This window comes from Carassius carassius, chromosome 6, assembly GCF_963082965.1.
Source record: "Carassius carassius chromosome 6, fCarCar2.1, whole genome shotgun sequence".
Classification (NCBI taxonomy): Eukaryota; Metazoa; Chordata; class Actinopteri; order Cypriniformes; family Cyprinidae; genus Carassius; species Carassius carassius.
In genome coordinates this window covers 32,597,655-32,612,408 of record NC_081760.1, presented here as the reverse complement: position 1 = coordinate 32,612,408, position 14,754 = coordinate 32,597,655, and the positions used below count along the sequence as shown (strand labels likewise).

Below are 14,754 nucleotides of genomic sequence, written 5' to 3'. Positions count from 1 at the left end.
ATGCTGTCAAAACGAGTGATGAGGTAAAAGATTGCCACGGTTTTCACGTCAGCTCGCATTTATCAAAGTATTTGACTTTCTTGTAATGACTAGCAGCACGTTTCTCAGGAGGCGTGTCAGGACCATTACGCAACGTCTTCAGGCTTCACGGAACAATTTAGACAACAACGAAATGATCTTTGTGCATGTGTTTGACCTTATTGTACAACAGTACTGCTTTTATCGTCTAAAGAGGTGTTAAATGAGAGCCTCTGAATCCATTTTAACGACCATTGAACGGCTTGTCCTAATTTGCGATGGACAAGTAAACAAGCGGTGTCTATGAGAAACACGTCGACGAGTCGAAAGAGAGCAACAGTGAGGGTAAAACACTCTGAATTACCACAAGGCCAAGTATATTGTCACTAATATTGTGTACGAATGTTGCTTCTCGACAAATATTTTGTCCTGCACGTCCACTGTCCTCTTGGGTAACTGTGTTTGCTCTTCCCACATAAAGCCATCGACTTCTTTGGGATGTTCGTGACAATGTCCTCCTTCCAGAGAGTTCGGCAATTAAAGGTTTTGAAGGTACATGTTCACGACTGTCACTCAAGTTGAAAGCTAGTTTGATAAAAAGTCAATTGTGAACGCGCTTTCCGGGATTTTTTCGCCCAGTGCTTGTTTTAAAATCAGTGAGTTTCCCATTTTAGCTTTCTGGTGTGTACTGGAATAGTTTGTGGGGGGAAAAAATATTTTAATAACAAGAATGTGTGTATATTTGATGTGTAGCTTGTTAAAAATAATAGTGACACCCATGATTTTAATTGAAAGCACAAGTAAATTAATAAGAAGCAAGTTATTTTTGTGACATGTTTTTGTAAGTAAAAATCAGAAGTTTACACTCTTATTACAATATGTACAGCTTTGCTCAAATCTGCACAAATGTCTTAGATGTCAGCTAATGTGAATATGGCAGGGTAGTATTGCAGAGCTCTATTGTGTAGAAATGACTTTGTGTATCTTTAATTCAGCTCCTATGGTTGGATAGTCGGATACAAATGAACGTCCCTCCATTGACTCCCTTCTGCACCAAAGCAAATAATCTCAAGAAGCCCGTCAGATATACAAGTATAAGTAAGCTTTCGGGATTTTTATTGCACTTATTTGACTTTTTGTTGTGTGGAGTCTTGTTTTAGGAATACTGAGGCACCTCTGTAAACTGAAGGTTCTTTATTGGCATCTTATGATTCCTTTAAGATGAACCTTTAAGGTTCTTTAACATGGAACTTTTCCATTCCACAAAAGGTTCTTCAGATATTAAAATGTCCTTTGTAGTAAAAAAAAAAAAAAAAAAAACTTTTCTGAAGGTTTAACTGAAAGGTTCTTTGGGGAACCCCAAACAAATGTTCTTCTATTTTTGCATGGCAAAATTCTCCTTTTGAAAACCTTATTTTTACATGTTGGCTTGGTTAATATTCTGAATTTACAGGGGCTTATTCTGCATTGCAAGTTAGTTGATTTTGCTTATTGCTTTTATTATATGCATTAATGTAATGTTGCCTTTACTCTAGAGAAAGCAAAACCAAAAACTATTATCGATATTGCCAAATTACTGCAGCAAAAGGCCAAGGAGACCAAAGAGAAGAAGCAATCAGTGATCATTGCTTCTGCACTGAAAGCTGCTATCAGTCCAACCAAACCGACTACACCAAATAAACTGAATGACTCGATTGATGCCAAAGAAATTATTATTTCCAATGCAAAAGTTCAAACTTCTACCAGCACCCTTCCAGCAAAATATGCTGTGGGTAGTTATTCAACACCTGACACTGTCATAGTCGATTCTTCTATGGATTTAGCATATTCAAAAGACGCAGACCAAATACCCACAGAAGGTTTGCATAATAAAACATGCACTGAAATTATGAATGCAAAAGATGCAGCACCCAGAGCTGCTGAGTCAGCTGTAGAATCACCCACAATTACTGCTCCACAAGAGGCTTCAACTCAAGGGGAGATTACTACAAATAGCAGTCAAGTTTCTAAACCGTCTTCAGCAAACCACTCAGAAGTCATTCCATTTTATGAAGATGTTGCTTCTGCCTCTGAAAAACATGCAGGAGACACTAGTGATGGAAGAGTTTACATGCCTGATGTTACGGTGACTTCCAAAGCTATGCCAACTCCTGAAGTTTCATCTGCACATGAGAAAAGTCATCTACAGGAGCCTTTTTTTGTTTCAGAAGTGGTTGCAGTGACCAGTGCATCAGCTTTTGAAAACATTGCACAGTCAAAGTACTCTTCAAAGCCTCAGTCCACTCAATATCAAAACTTTCTAGCTCCCACTTGGTCTTCAAATTTCAAAGCAGACAAACCATCTTCTGGACAAGAGATTATCAATCTGGCAGCTGGGCCTTTCCCAGGTGGCACGGCTGACTCCATACAAGATATTGCCAGCACTGAAGCTGTTGAAGTTACTTCTGGAGAAGTTCCAACCCTTCGACAAGTTCACCATGAAGAAGCCATTCAGGTCTTTGACCCCATGCCTGAAGTCTCTTCGCCTCAATCAACTGAGGATCTTCCTGTTGTTGAGACCACATCTACCTCTCTAAGTAAAGCCGTGAAGGTAGATGCTCCTTCAAGTGATACTCAGAGATTCATCAGTCTGAAGGGCCCAATTCTAGTGCAAACTGAAGTTTTAGAGGAAGAGGATCAGACAGAGGCAGCTGAAGAGTTGACTGAGGGTACGTGTCACCCTTCCTGTGTTCAATACCTATATAAATCCATATTTTCCAAAAATAGGAATATTTCGTTGTTGTTTATGTACCCTTTTTTTATTATTTAAAAAAAAAAAAAAACTGTGGACAGTTATTTGCGGGAAATTACTCTAAGATATTGCAAATGTTATATTATCACAAGCTCTATAACTTAGATGCAGTTTTCATATATGCTTAAATACACTTCATTGTTGAATACATTTACTTGCATCATTGCTTTTAAGTTGTTATAGTGCAACAGTCATTATCTTTAAATCTTGAATTTCTGTTCGTTTTTTGTCATGTTTGCTGCATATCATACATTTATGTTTTTTCAAATGTATTTTTGCAGAATTTTTTTTTTTTTGCAGTCTGTTTTTATACTATTATTTATTTCTAACATCTGGGATTTTAGCTTTAGCAGTATTTAAAGATTTTTTTCACCCCTGAAATAAACAAAAAGACCTGCCAGGATGCCACACAAACATAAGCAGGAGAGTTCGGTCTCTAATCCGACAGATGTCTGCATTTAAGAACTGACCTGCTCTAACAATGAAGTGTAAGTTTATGTGTACAGCTTCTGTAAACATTTTCCCATAACACAAATATTTGCTCACACTGATTCCTGTATTGAACCAGCATGGGTTTCTCTGTGGTTGAGGCAAGTTCTTTTGAGCTATTTTGATCTTTACCGCAAGAGGGTACACTGATGCCTATCTCTTGACATCCTTTATTATGTTTTTTGTTGTTGTTTTTAATAATGCAAACAATTTTGTAATAAGTTCTAATTAATTGCTAGGTATAAATAGTTTTTTTTTAAATTTTATTTAAACATGCAACGCAGTAGACTTATAATCTGAATTGTATCATCAAAGTACATAATGAAAGCATTCAGGCTAATATTGACATTTTAGAAATATTGCATATTTATGTGTAGCAACTAACAGGATATTTCTCTCACATCTGCAGCACAACTGGATCCAGTAAAGAGACTCTTTCTTGAAAAGATAAAGGAATACTCTACAAAGAGCCAGTATATACTACATAAATAAAATTAAAGCATTCCAATGTATACCAGACTTCTCATACATATTTTTATAGCACATTTTCCATTTTTAACCTTGTTGGTGTTGTCCATAGATCCTCTAGTGGCCCTGTAGATGCTGGACCAGTATATGAGAAAGCTTTAAGTGAAGAACTAAGCACACTCCAGAGAATCTATGGCAGTGGAGACTTAACCAAGTTCCCAGAATTTAAGTTCTCTGGTGGGTATATTATTACCTTCATATATATATATATAAAATTAGTTTTTGTTTGTTTTTTTGTCTTCCTTTCCAGAGCCTGTACTAGATGAAAGCAGCTCAAAATGAAAATCACACATTGTCATAGAAGTATGTCATTTATGGTGTGTTATATAAGAGGCACTAATATTTGATTATAAATACCTACACTATTTGCAGTTACAGACCTGCTCTCTGTAAAAAAAAAAAAAAAAAAGGAAAAAAATAATAAAGTAGTTTGAACTTTAACATTCACACTGTGCCTTATTTATTTTTTAACGCTCCTAATGACCTTTTATAATTTTATATTTTTTACTTTACAATTTTATAACATTCACATTACACTGCCCCACAGAAGTCTCAAGGGGCGAGCACTTTTCCCTATACCGTTATGTCTCCTCCCACCTCATAAATATTCATGAGCAAAGTTGCCTGCGTGCCGTTACGCTATGACGACATGGAAGAACTGCGGGTCCCGATTGCTGCAGCCGCTTGTCATTGTGACGAAGATTGGCACTAAGGTAAGCTGTCACTCAAAATCTTCTTTTCCGACTCCCTATCAATCAAGCGATCTGGGCCGCGCGCTAAAATGCACTCGGCACGTTAAGATCGAGCTTCCGGTTTGGACGGTTTTAGGTTGAAATCGCATGTTTGTACGGCGGTTTCGGGGTTTTCTCTGGCTCGACACACAGTCAAGGCCCAGCTCTTTTTTTTTATGATCTTTTGTAGAAGTGCGAATGGCGGCGGCACTGGTGGGGAGGGATAGCCCGATGTCCCTAAGATTGATTGATAGGCGATTATGGGCAGGCTTTTTTATTATATTTAAAGAGACAGAGACGGTGTTTTTAATAAGTAAGCGAAAAGTCAAGGCGGCTTGTGTTTTTACACGATGACGCAGGTTACGTACTGTAATTGTATATTAATTGCGCCAGCGGTTCTCACGGGTGTCTGGCGCTTCGGATAAAAGCCCAATATAGAGATGAACACACAAACATTGAGTTTGAACTGAGACTCGGTGCAAACATGGCGCCTACAGTAATCGAGAGGATGAGATGCAGTCATCTGCGGCTGAAGAAAGAGACCATGACGGAGAAATAAAACCACATTACGAGAAAACAATTATTCGTATAAAATCGATTTTGTTTTTAGATGTAGATATTGATAGTTTTTCTAAGCCCATTTAAAGCGAATCTCTCACTTAAGTCGTGTTGCAGTGCAGAGATACAGCAAGGCGATATTTAGAGATGTTACTATTTATATCCACAGTTTGTATTCGCCTGCTTGCAGAACACTGCAGATGTTTGTCCAAGCAAGTTCATTTGGAAGCACATGAATGTAATGCATCAAATCAAACAGGACTTTATACATGGTTTTCTCACTTATGTGTAAAATACGAAGTTTTGATTCACACCGCGTGCAGAAAATACAATAAAAACTGATATGCATTTATTATTTATACTTTTAAGATTATTCATTACCTGTATAATGCAGATATATATATATATATATATATATATATATATATGAAATGAGGAATTAAACCGTTATTTTACACGCTATTTACTTTAATAATTTAATGAAAACTGAAAACAAAAGTTAGTTATTCAGTTAGGTAAGGCTGGTTGTAAAACTACCGTTATTTGCATAAGTGTGTACAGTTATATTCTGGTTATAACGTCCAAATACAAAAAATAATATTGACAAGTTGCTTTAAATATTCGTTCATTTGCCTGACCTGTATTTGCATGTCAAGGAAGCACTGTATGGCCCTTTATACAATGAATATAAATAATCAGTAAATCTCCTTTATTGCCAAGTACTGTGGGTATACACTTACAAGGAATTTGTCTCTATGTACTTTAAAAATACAATAAATAATAATCATACTAATAAAAAACTAGTTACTTATGAAGTTTTGGAATAAGCAGAGAAATACACACACACACACATACATAAGAAAAAAAATTGAGGACAATAAAAAGAGAGATAACTGTGCAGAATGTGCAAAAGTGCGCCAGTTCAAAATTTTTTGAAGATTTATTTAATAAGTGTTCATTAAAGTGTTGATTAATATTGTTGAATAGTATTGATTATTTTTATTTATTTGTTTTTTGTAGAGTAGCAGCTGTTTTTCCTCATTAATCTTTGTCTCTGTTGTGTCAGTTCAGTGGAGCTGAAGAGCAGCTTTAATAGAATGCCCAAGAGCTGTCCACGGCAACAGTAACTATGATGACATCCCCATCGGTGTCCATGGAGGATTACCAAGAGGCTGAGCAGGTTTGTGTTGCCAAAGAGCTCTTCATACAGCCAATGCAGTACTGTTATGTTTTAAGTGTGTTTAAATGCCCTTTTAGATGACGCAATAATCATCGTTATACTGCTGTTAAAATAAATAAATAAATCAATGCATCTTGTAAACATGCAAGTATGACATCTCACAATCTGAGATTGATGTCTTGTGAATTCTGGGAAGTCTGATCTCTGCGGCATCGGATGGAGCGATAGAGAGACTCGAGACTAACCCGAGGTTTTCCAGCAGTCATGAAATATTTTTAACATTTCTCCTTTTCAATCAACAATATTGTTGTGCTCCATCAAATGCACTCAATCATGTGTCCCCGTCCCAACCATAAAGTACAAAGAAAAGAAAAAAAAAACTATGAACGAGAAAAGAAACCAACAAACTTTGGGTACTTAGCTTACTGTATATATTCTAGTTTAATATACAAAATAGATTGTATTATAATTATCCAAGATATCTGCATACCTTGTATGTTAAGTCACTCAGTGTACTGGTATTTCAGTATTTACATTTCTGTTAAATAGTCTGAAACGAATGTGAAAAACCACTCTGTTAAATCTGTGAAAGCTTTCTAAATCTACATAGTCTGAGGATTGAGAGAGAAACCCCTTTGTTAAAAAAAAAAAAAAGCATTTTGTTACATGCTTTAAAACCCCATGTCAGCCCTTGGGGTCTCAACGAGGCTGTGTTTCATGGCAGCTGACATCGTCACATACCTCATACATCTTCATTCTCTGCAGATGCAAGAAGAACAGACGGCGGGACAAGTGGAGGAGAGGTTGGAGGAAGAGGAGGAGAGAGAGGAAGAGGAGAGCAGCTCAGCGCCGTCTGAACCACAGACTCCTATGGAGGTCTACAAGACTGCTATTTACAGGTAACTTGCTTTCTATTCTTTTTTTTCTCGTGACATGTTTTTGAGAGAGTGTAGTTGAATATGTATTTGTGTTTTGGTGTATAAATGATGTGTTTGTTGACTGTCAGACACCCCTTGTTCCCCCTGCTGGCGCTGCTCTTTGAGAAATGTGAGCAATCGACTCAGAGCTCGGAGTGCGTGACCTCGGCCAGCTTCGATGTGGATATCGAGAACTTTGTGCGAAACCAGGAGAAAGAAGGCAAGGCTTTCTTCAGTGAGGACCCCGATTTGGACAATCTGGTAACAATTCTGTTAAACTGAGGTTTTTGGTCTTTACACTACTGTTCAGAATTTTAAAAAAGTATTTTATGCTTACCAAGGATGCATTTTTTAAATAAGAAATAACACAATTAAAAAAAAAAAAAAAAAGAATTTAAATTTAAATGTCTTTTTCTGTTTCAATGTTCAAAACTGTTGCTGCTTAGTATTTTTTGTGGAAACCATGATCATTTTTTTTTCAGTATTCTTTGATGAATAGAAAAACAGCATTTATTTAATGCCAGAAATACTTTTAGCAATGTAAAAGTCTGCTCGATCTCTGAAATTATTCATTTATTTCTGGAAAAAAAAAACACTGACCCCAAACCTTTTGTATTGTGGTGTATATTAAACACAAAGAAATTACCTTGTAATATTTGTTTAATGTAAAAACAGTAAATAATTAATTTGAATTTAATAATCTAATAGTTAATAATTTACATACATTTCATTAAAAGGCATTTATTTGAAATCTTTTATAAATGTAGCAGCCATAACATTATAAATGTCTTTACTGTCACCTTTGATTAATTGAATGCATCCTTGCTGAATAGAACTTAAAAATAAATTAAATAAACAAAAAACTTTTGATCAGCAGCGTATACATTTAGGAATGCATGAAATATCACTTATCACTTTTAGTGCTTATTACTGGCTTATTGATATTGACTGGTGAAGCAGCCTCTAATCTAATTCTAATCTGCTACCTAACATGAGGCTCTAAAACATAATAATAAATATAAACATTTTAACACGCTCATGTGAGTGTCCATCTCAGTGTACGTGACTGGTGAGGAAATGAAAATCGAGTGAGCGGTTTGAGGTTTGGTTTTTGGGTCTTGTACAGTGGGTTGGATTCAGGGTTCCTCTAGGAGTTCAGTTGATCTTTCTGATTGTGGGCTGTACTGTGCTCTGTCATCGGCCTCAGATGGTGAAGGCCATCCAGGTGTTACGGATTCACCTGCTGGAGCTGGAGAAGGTGAATGACCTGTGTAAAGATTTCTGCAGCCGCTACATCGCCTGCCTCAAGACCAAGATGAACAGCGAGACGCTGCTCAGCGGAGAGCCAGGAAGCCCCTACTCCCCAACACACACACAGGTACACTCGAAAACACTGCAGAACTCTGCCTCCATCTCTGCTCAGGAGATAATGTTGTGCACATGTTCTCCTCACAGCCGCTGAGCTCGTTCTCTGGAGCCATGAGTCCTCAAGGTATTGTAGTACCAGCGTCGTCTTTACAACAAGGCAACATTACTGTCACAGCTGTAAACCCCACACAGGTGGTCACAGGTGTGTGATTGCTTTGCTACTTCATACTGATTCGGTTGTCTCCCTCGTTCTCACATTTCATCGCACTGTATATTGACTGTGAGTGTGTTTGTTTGGCCCAGGTGGTACAGTGTATCAGCCTGTTACAGTTGTCACTCCACAGGGGCAGGTGGTCACACAGACTCTGTCACCTGGAACAATACGCATCCAGAACTCACAGGTGAGACCCTGTCGACAAGCATGCTCCCTTCATGCAGTTATTCCAGTGTTCAGAGCACATCTTCATAATCCACCACAGTATGAATGCACACGTGCACACACTCCTGATTGCTCTTTGACCCACAGCTTCAGCTGCAGTTGAACCAGGATCTAAACTTCTTCAGTCAGGAGGACAACTCGTCTAAAGCCAAGAGAGGCATCTTGCCTAAACACGCCACCAGTGTCATGCGTTCTTGGCTCTTCCAGCACATCGGTGTAAGTGTTTCTGTCCTTCCCTGTTTTATATTGTCAGAAGGAGTGAAGCATCCCAAACGGTGCTTGCTTTATCATCTGACATTTTTCTTCTTGAATATCCTGTCACATAAAAAACGGGTTACAAACAGCGTTTCATGGTCACTCACACAGTACAACCAATATATCAAATGTAATGAATAAGGGATAGTAAAAGTAATGTGTAATAGGAGTATTTTGTTGTAAAGTTAGAATATTATTGGTCTACTGTAATAATTATTATATTTATTACAAATAATTCTGATGGTAAATAATAAAAAATGGTCTTAAGTAGGTATAATGGATCTACATTACCAATTAAAAGTTTTGGGTTGGTAAGATTTTTTGAGTGTTTTTGAAAGAAGGCTCTTATGTGCACTAAGGCGGCATTTATTTAATAGGAAATACAGTAAAAACTGTACAATTGCGAAATTTTACAACAAAATGTTATGTTTTAAAATGTAATTTAGTCCTGTTATGACAGCTGAATTTTCAGCATCATTCCTTTTTACATCATTATTAGAAATCCTTCTATTATGCTGATTTGCTGCTCAAGAAACATTTCGTTAATGCTGAAAACAGTTGTGTAATATTTTAGTGGATTTTCAGGATTCTTTGAGGATCATAACATCAAATCATTTATTTAAAATAAAAAATAGCAATGTAAAAGGCTTCATTTTCACTTTTCATCAAGTATTAATTTTATTCTTTATTTTTCAGGAAAAGAAAATTACTGACCCCAAGCTTTTAACCAGTAGTCTATATGAAACACAAAAGTTTCCTATGATGCAGACGTTCTTTGTAAATAATTTAATTATTTTATAGTACCGCATTTTTCGGACTATAAGTCGCATCTGAGTATAAGTCGCATCAGTCCAAAAATACGTCATGACGAGGGAAAAAACATATATAAGTCGCACTGGACTATAAGTCGCATTTATTTAGAACCAAGAACCAGAGGGCGCTCTATGCTGCTCTGTGGTAGACTACAGGAGCACTGAGCAGCATCTCTGGCAGCATAAAGCGCCCTCTGGCGGCTGTAGACGGTAATGTTTTCTCTTGGTTCATTTCTCTCGGTGCATGTCAAATTAAATTTGATAAATAAGTCGCACCTGACGATAAGTCGCAGGACCAGCCAAACTATGAAAAAAAAGTACGATTTATAGTCCGGAAAATACGGGTAATAATCTTTCATTTCTCAATTTAATTGTAAAGCTATTTTAGCTGTAGTGTTAATTGAATCTGCTGAAATATAATAAAAAGTTCTTATCAGACCACCAAACTAGTCTGAGAAAAATGTTATGACAGCTTGAATTGTTTTTAAATGTACTGATGAGTTAAGTGAGCTGCTAGGTGTTGATGACTGGCTCACGAAGCAGACACATATGTCCATTTACACTCTCACAAACGTCAGCTGCTCATGTGACTCTGAGGAGAGTGCTGATCACTGAAGAGCCCGGCGGGGCAGTTTTCTGTCAGGCGACCCACAGAGAGACACTGTTCTAATGAAGCGGAGAAAGAGCCGTGGATGTGAGTGGACCGATAGAGAGGAGATGTGAGACCTTTCTTATGTCTGTCCCTCCCAGCACCCCTATCCTACAGAAGATGAGAAGAAACAGATCGCCCTGCAGACCAACCTCACCCTGCTGCAGGTTAACAACTGGTGAGTTATCAGACATTGATCATACAGTCTGCAGGATCGCCTCTGACTGGCTCGATGTCTTCAGGTTTATTAATGCACGGCGACGGATCCTTCAGCCCATGCTGGACGCCAGCTCCTCGGACACACCCAAGAACAAAAAGAAGACGCCCCAAACGCGGCCCCTACAACGCTTCTGGCCCAACTCCCTCGCCGCCTCTGTGTCCCAGCAGCAGGTCACCATGGAAGACGGTACGTCCCATAGATCATGCAATATTGAATACGAGTTTACTTTGAGGTGCAGTGGTACATTTTAAGATGGAAAAAAGGTGTGCCCACTGTGGATAGGATGGATGCCAGGGCATTGCTGTGTGGTTTCTATGGTGTTTAGCATATTGCTGTATGATTGCTCTGGTAATCTAATGCTTCCCTCACCAAAGCCAACTAATTACATGGGGCAGTTTTCCTGTCTCTATTCTATTATTCAAGAATACATTAAATTTAATTTTGATATTGTTGGAGGGTATGAAATAAAACATGCCAGGTTGATGCAACTGTTTTGAAATCATCATGAAGAAAAAAGAAACTAAATTCTTGGATTATTTATTTTGTTATTATTAATATCAACAAAAATAACAATAGAAATGAGTATTTGTGTTGGTATTTGCATTAAAATAATTTTTTTTAACAAAACTGCTTCACTTAAAAAATGTGCCAAAAGTAGAAGCATGCAGAAAAAACAAATGTCATGGTATTTATAGATTAATAATTCATTATTTTTGTAATCATTTGAATTTAATATTCATTTTATGTCTTCATTTAATCTGATTTCTTGACTAAAAATCATTTTAATTCTAATTCTGTTATCTGGTTAATTTAATTGAGAGCATTTTAATTGAATCCATAAATATGTTATGAAATTTATGGAATAATATATCATATCATAATCATTTTATTTGTATTTAATGTGATTACTTAATTTAACTGAAAACATTTTAATTAATGCTGATTTAATTCAAAACATATTATTAAATATACACGAATATTTAATGATGCAGTGTGTATGGATTAATCATTCATGCATTTCAAAATTATTTTCACTTAATTGTTTTTTCTTTCTTTTTTTTTTTTATTAATAGTAATTCTGCTAACAGGTTAATTTAATTGACGACATCCAGATCTGTAGAGACAGAAATATAATAAAAACCTCACGATATCAGACCACAGAGCTACTCACGCTAAGAAATATGTGCAAAGACCTCTAACTAGCTTGCTCTATTCTTTTTTATTTTTATTTTTTATTCTATCTGTTTTCTTTTTATTTATTATATTATTTAAAATCCCATGCTACGTGTACTGTGTTAACCTAACTGAGACTTGTTATAGCACTTATATATCATTGCTCTTTTTGTTGTTTTTGATTGCTTCCACTGTCTTCATCTGTAATTAGCTTTGGATAAAAGTGTCTGCTAAATGAATACATTTAAATGTAATGTAAAATGTAAATAATGTTCAGACGGCTTGAATTTAAGCTGTTTTTGTCTGTTTGACCCAATTAATGATTGATGATTAATAACTTCTTTCAACAAAAATAATGATTAAGTGCTATAATGTAATTGCCAGTATTTACTGGTTTTATCAAGATTGTAAATGTTGTGTTTGTCACACTCAGGTACCACAGTAACAGTCGGTGTGGGTGAGGACGGCCTCCAGACGCTCTCATCAGATGGAGCTACGCTGGCCATGCAGCAGGTCATGATGGGAAGTCACAGCGAGGAGGAGGATGAGGAGGATGAAGAGGATGAAGAGGACGAGGACAATGATCCTTCCCACTCCGACATGACCAGGCTGGGCCTGGAGACCAGCGACTCTCTGTAGTAGGACTGAAGCACACACACACACACACACACACACACACACACACACACACACACACACACACAGTGACTTTAGTAAGGCACATCAGAGCACTAAGAAGAAAGATACGTTCACACAGACACCTCGGCCGACGTGTTGAAGGTCACAGAACGTCCTCAAGCTGTCAAACAGCTCATCTGAAGTACAGAGAAAGGGCTTAAAGCCACACAGACACCGACACAACCCATACACACTCAAGCACAAGTCTCACACGCATCATTTCCGACGCAGTTAGCCGAGTGCACTTTTTGTATGATACTCTTAATTAAAGAAAGTGTTCAAAGCACATTCTGAAAGAGCTAAAAGGAAGGAAAAAAAATAATGTTGATGCTGGATTTGATTTGATTGTAGTTATCCTCGTGGTCTGGGATACTATAACAATGAGATTTCAGCTCTTTGCATGCCTGTGTTTGCACCAAGAAAAAAAAGGAACTATTTTTATAGCACACTGTCACATGTGATCGGTGCCAATTTGTTTGTTTTCTCCTTTTAGTTTGTTTTGCTCTGTTTTGTAAGGAGAATTTATGTATGAAAAAGACAAAAAACACTTTTAACTTGCTCACCCTGTTTTGGAGGGGATTGTGGTAACTACTTAGTACAAAGAATGACTATCCGCTGAAGGCATAGACTATGAAGCCTTACCTTTTTACATTTCTAACGCCACAATGTGAGACACGCTCATATTTATGGAAGTTTATTTCAACCACAGAATTAAAACAACATTTAAAAGGGAACCATGACTTTTTATCTCACATTTCGGACTATTTTACGTAGAATTGTGAGGTTATATGTCACAAATCTGAGTTTATATCTCGCAATTCTGTTTTATTTTCTTGCAGTTCTGAGTTTATATCTTTTGCCGAGAAAAAGAGGTCTGAATTGAAGTCTTTATTGTGAGATATCAACTCAAAAGAAAAGAGAAAGTAAGTTAAAGTTAGAATTATAAGGCTAAAAAGTCACAGTTTGCTTTCTTAATTCCATGGTGAAAAAAAAAAAAAAAAGAATCTTCTACACACATCTGATGTCACTTCCTGTGCAATCGGCATGGATACCGTGTCCAAACATGATATGTTTGCAAGGTTGTAATAATGTTTATGTCATGCAATGCCTGTTATTGTTGTATGAGAAGAAAATGTGCTTTTTAATGATTATATTGCCAAAACTCCAAATGAAGTGAAACCGAGAAGGACGTCAACAAGACTTTGTATTTATGTTAATTTTTTTTTGGCAAAGGGACTCATCGTTGATTTATGACAGATTTCTTTTTTTTATTCCGTGTTGTTATGGACAGTTCATATAGCTTTTTTTTTTTTTTTTTTAAAGAAAAAGTGGATAAAACTAATGTTTTCAATATTTAACAATTGATTGCATGCTTTTTCATTTATTGTAAAGAGACATACAACATGATTTTTGAAACCTAACATATGCTCACAATAGAAATGCCAATCTATCCGTGTAAACCCAGTGAGACTGGTACAGTCGAGCTGTTAGTAACCTCTTGATGGTATATTTAACAAAGAAGACAATATAATATATATTATGATTTCTTCTATTTCCAGCTGCCACTCGACTGAGCTCGTCTGTCCTGTTTTCTAGTAATTTAGCGTGTTCAGTATGTGCTGTAGGCTGTCTGTACTGAGCGGCTTATCATTGGCAGTAATCTTGTGATGACTAACCCGAAAGGAGAAACTCCGTTAGCTTAGCACGGGGAGGTTTAAACACTGTCTTATTCTCTTTGCTTCTATAATCGCTTCTGTCTCTCACACAAACACACAGATATGCCTTTCAGACTCTTCATTTTGTAATAAAGAACACTGTACCTGAAGGACACTTGTTGTGTGTGATTGTATTTGTCTGTGAACCCTGTAGTAAGACATCAGAGGTCACAAGCTGCATTCATGTCAGGGCACAGAGACCTTCACTCAGTCTGGTGTGTAAACAAATACAC

At 36.9% G+C, this 14,754-nt stretch overlaps 2 protein-coding genes across 2 annotated transcripts; both read left to right on the top strand.

The window, feature by feature from the left end:
- The first annotated feature begins 38 nt into the window (after positions 1-38).
- On the top strand, positions 39-4,267 carry si:dkey-22n8.3 (uncharacterized). Its single transcript, XM_059552716.1, has 7 exons — positions 39-363; positions 500-570; positions 1,014-1,116; positions 1,554-2,726; positions 3,708-3,771; positions 3,879-4,003; positions 4,077-4,267. The coding sequence occupies exons 2-7, from the start codon at positions 517-519 to the stop codon at positions 4,106-4,108; spliced, it is 1,551 nt and encodes a 516-aa protein (XP_059408699.1). The 5' UTR covers positions 39-363; positions 500-516; the 3' UTR covers positions 4,109-4,267.
- A 126-nt stretch (positions 4,268-4,393) lies between these two features.
- On the top strand, positions 4,394-14,631 carry pknox1.2 (pbx/knotted 1 homeobox 1.2). The gene is made up of 11 exons (XM_059552717.1): positions 4,394-4,539; positions 6,182-6,295; positions 7,061-7,194; positions 7,302-7,473; positions 8,420-8,590; positions 8,668-8,782; positions 8,884-8,981; positions 9,107-9,235; positions 10,837-10,913; positions 10,978-11,141; positions 12,562-14,631. Exons 2-11 carry the CDS (start codon positions 6,245-6,247, stop codon positions 12,765-12,767), a joined length of 1,317 nt encoding a protein of 438 aa, XP_059408700.1. The 5' UTR covers positions 4,394-4,539; positions 6,182-6,244; the 3' UTR covers positions 12,768-14,631.
- Positions 14,632-14,754: the final 123 nt, after the last annotated feature.